This window comes from Eimeria tenella, genomic scaffold, assembly GCF_000499545.2.
Source record: "Eimeria tenella Houghton genomic scaffold, Eth_scaff1455, whole genome shotgun sequence".
Lineage (NCBI taxonomy): Eukaryota > Apicomplexa > Conoidasida > Eucoccidiorida > Eimeriidae > Eimeria > Eimeria tenella.
Genome location: NW_013543921.1, coordinates 1 through 2,555, shown reverse-complemented (window position 1 = coordinate 2,555; position 2,555 = coordinate 1). Strand labels below are relative to the sequence as shown.

At 51.8% G+C, this 2,555-nt stretch overlaps 1 protein-coding gene across 1 annotated transcript; it reads right to left on the bottom strand.

Annotated features, from left to right (window-relative positions):
- Window positions 1–148: 148 nt before the first annotated feature.
- ETH_00001635 (uncharacterized protein) lies at window positions 149–625 on the bottom strand (the record flags this gene model as incomplete). The annotated part of the gene is made up of 1 exon (XM_013379123.1): window positions 149–625. One exon carries the CDS (start codon window positions 623–625, stop codon window positions 149–151), a length of 477 nt encoding a protein of 158 aa, XP_013234577.1.
- Window positions 626–2,555: the final 1,930 nt, after the last annotated feature.

Below are 2,555 nucleotides of genomic sequence, written 5' to 3'. Positions count from 1 at the left end.
GATCGGAAGAGCGTCTCGAGGCTTAACTGTTGTGTCGTTGAGTTGGTTGGGGGTTGCGGTGTGTGGTGGGGAGTCCTGGTTTTGCAATTTCCTTCCACGCTTTTTCCCTAATGAGTGATGGACTTTTGTCGCTTGAAATGATATAGAGTCAAGGAAAGAAGCGGTTGCTGGAGCGGGCGTTGGGCGTTGCATGGACGTGAAGAGTGTGGTGTCGGTCGGGCACTTCGCGGCGAAGAGGTTGAGAAGGGAGTGCTTTTGCGAGGGCTAGCTTTCTTGGAGGCAGAGAAGAGGGATTGTTGAGCATTGTGTGGTGTGGAAGGGCGAAAGACGGAGGGAGGAGGGGATATATCTTCTGCAGTGCGTATTGAGGAGAATGTGGAGGGAGGGCGTTACTGGCGGGATTGAAGGTGGAGGAAGAGGACATGTTTTGGTGTGAGGGGTCAACAGATGAGAGTCGGCGGCGCATGGAAGAGAAGGGGGGGGGGTGAGGAACTTTTTTTCGAAACGGTTCCGGCAGCTGAGGAAGGGAGCGGTTGGTGTGTGTTACGCCAGTGGGACAGCTGGATGGCAAGAAAGGCGGTAGTCCGTCGTTTGTGACCAGTTGTGCGTGGCGAGCCTCCGCCATCCTTTCTGGTGGTGAGCAGAAGGAAGGGACAGGTGTTCTCGTTGGTCAGGATGTGTGCTTCACCTGTTTGTCAGAGAAGCGTGTGCTGACCGCGGGAGGACGGAGTTATGGAGTTTTGGGGGCCGTGTGGGCCGTGGAGGGCGGTGATCCTGGGTTATTGGGATGTAGAGGACCTGTGGAGAAGCGCCGCTCGTGGGTCTGTTGGTTGGAGAAGAGAGTTTGTGGGTGTTGTACTGGTGCGTTTTGCAGAAGAAATGATGTGGGGGAGCAAGAGAGGGCATGACAGGACACGTTGTGTAGGTTGTGCCTCCGCGTCTCCATTCTCAGTTTGGGAGGAGGGGTGGTGGGGGACAGCCTAGCAAGGTGTTTGCGTGCTGGTTGGAGGTTGTTTGCTTCTTCTTGTTTTGTCTGCGGTGGTATCAGTCGGCTGCGCTGGATGCTTCGTAAAAGGTGCGGGGAGCACTAAGGATCAGGTGTTGCTGATGGGACAGCATTGCAGACTACGCGTGGAGCAAGCGGCCGTTCACTTTGGGGTGGTGAGTGTGTTGGTGAAGATGATTGGGCGGCTGAACCATACGCAGATGGTGTGCAGAGTTGCGCTTGCGTATATGGAAGCTGCGGCAATCAGGGTAGTCTCTTCTTGACAGAATCATGTTTGGAAGAAGCCAAATGAAGGGTTAGAGGTAGGGCTGTGGGGCAGTAGTCACGCAGCGTGTGGCGACAGTGCTGCATGCAGCGTTGTTTGTCCTGTTCCTCTCCTCCTCAGGCCGTTGCTGTTTGGCTTTGGAAGAAAAGAACATGATAGAGAGGCCCTCCGTCTGCTTTTCAGTCGATCGGCAAGAGGATTGTCTCTCTCCGCGTCGCCTGTGGGTCCGTCGCTACCGGTCTCTTAGTGTCCCTTCTCCTCTGTAATTGGGTCACATCGGCGTGACCTTGCTGAGAAGGAGTAGGCATGTAAGAGTGTAGGGCTGGAGACGCATGCGGGGGAGGGAGCGGCGTTTTTTTGTCTCTTGTTTGGTCGAAGGAAGGCGTTGACGACAATAGCAACCTGGTTGATCCTGCCAGTAGTCATATGCTTGTCTCAAAGATTAAGCCATGCATGTCTAAGTATAAGCTTTTATACGGTGAAACTGCGAATGGCTCATTAAAACAGTTATAGTTTATTTGATGGTCTCATTTTACATGGATAACCATGGTAATTCTATGGCTAATACATGCGCAAAGGTCACCTCCTTTGGAGGGGCTGTGTTTATTAGATACAAAACCAACCCACTTTGTAGTGGAGTCTTGGTGATTCATAGTAACCGAACGGATCGCAGTTGGTTCTTTTGGGCCCGCGATGGATCATTCAAGTTTCTGACCTATCAGCTTTCGACGGTAGGGTATTGGCCTACCGTGGCAGTGACGGGTAACGGGGAATTAGGGTTCGATTCCGGAGAGGGAGCCTGAGAAACGGCTACCACATCTAAGGAAGGCAGCAGGCGCGCAAATTACCCAATGGAAACAGCTTCGAGGTAGTGACGAGAAATAACAATACAGGGCATTTTATGCTTTGTAATTGGAATGACGGGAATGTAAAACCCTTCCAGAGTAACAATTAGAGGGCAAGTCTGGTGCCAGCAGCCGCGGTAATTCCAGCTCCAATAGTGTATATTAGAGTTGTTGCAGTTAAAAAGCTCGTAGTTGGATTTCTGTCGTGGTCATCCGCCGCCGCCCGTATGGGTGTGGGCCTGGCATGCCCTCGGCTTATTTCCCGTAGCCTTCCGCGCTTAATTGCGTGTGTTGGTGTTCTGGAACTTTTACTTTGAGAAAAATAGAGTGTTTCAAGCAGGCTTGTCGCCCTGAATACTGCACCATGGAATAATAAGATAGGACCTCGGTTCTATTTTGTTGGTTTCTAGGACCAAGGTAATGATTAATAGGGACAGTT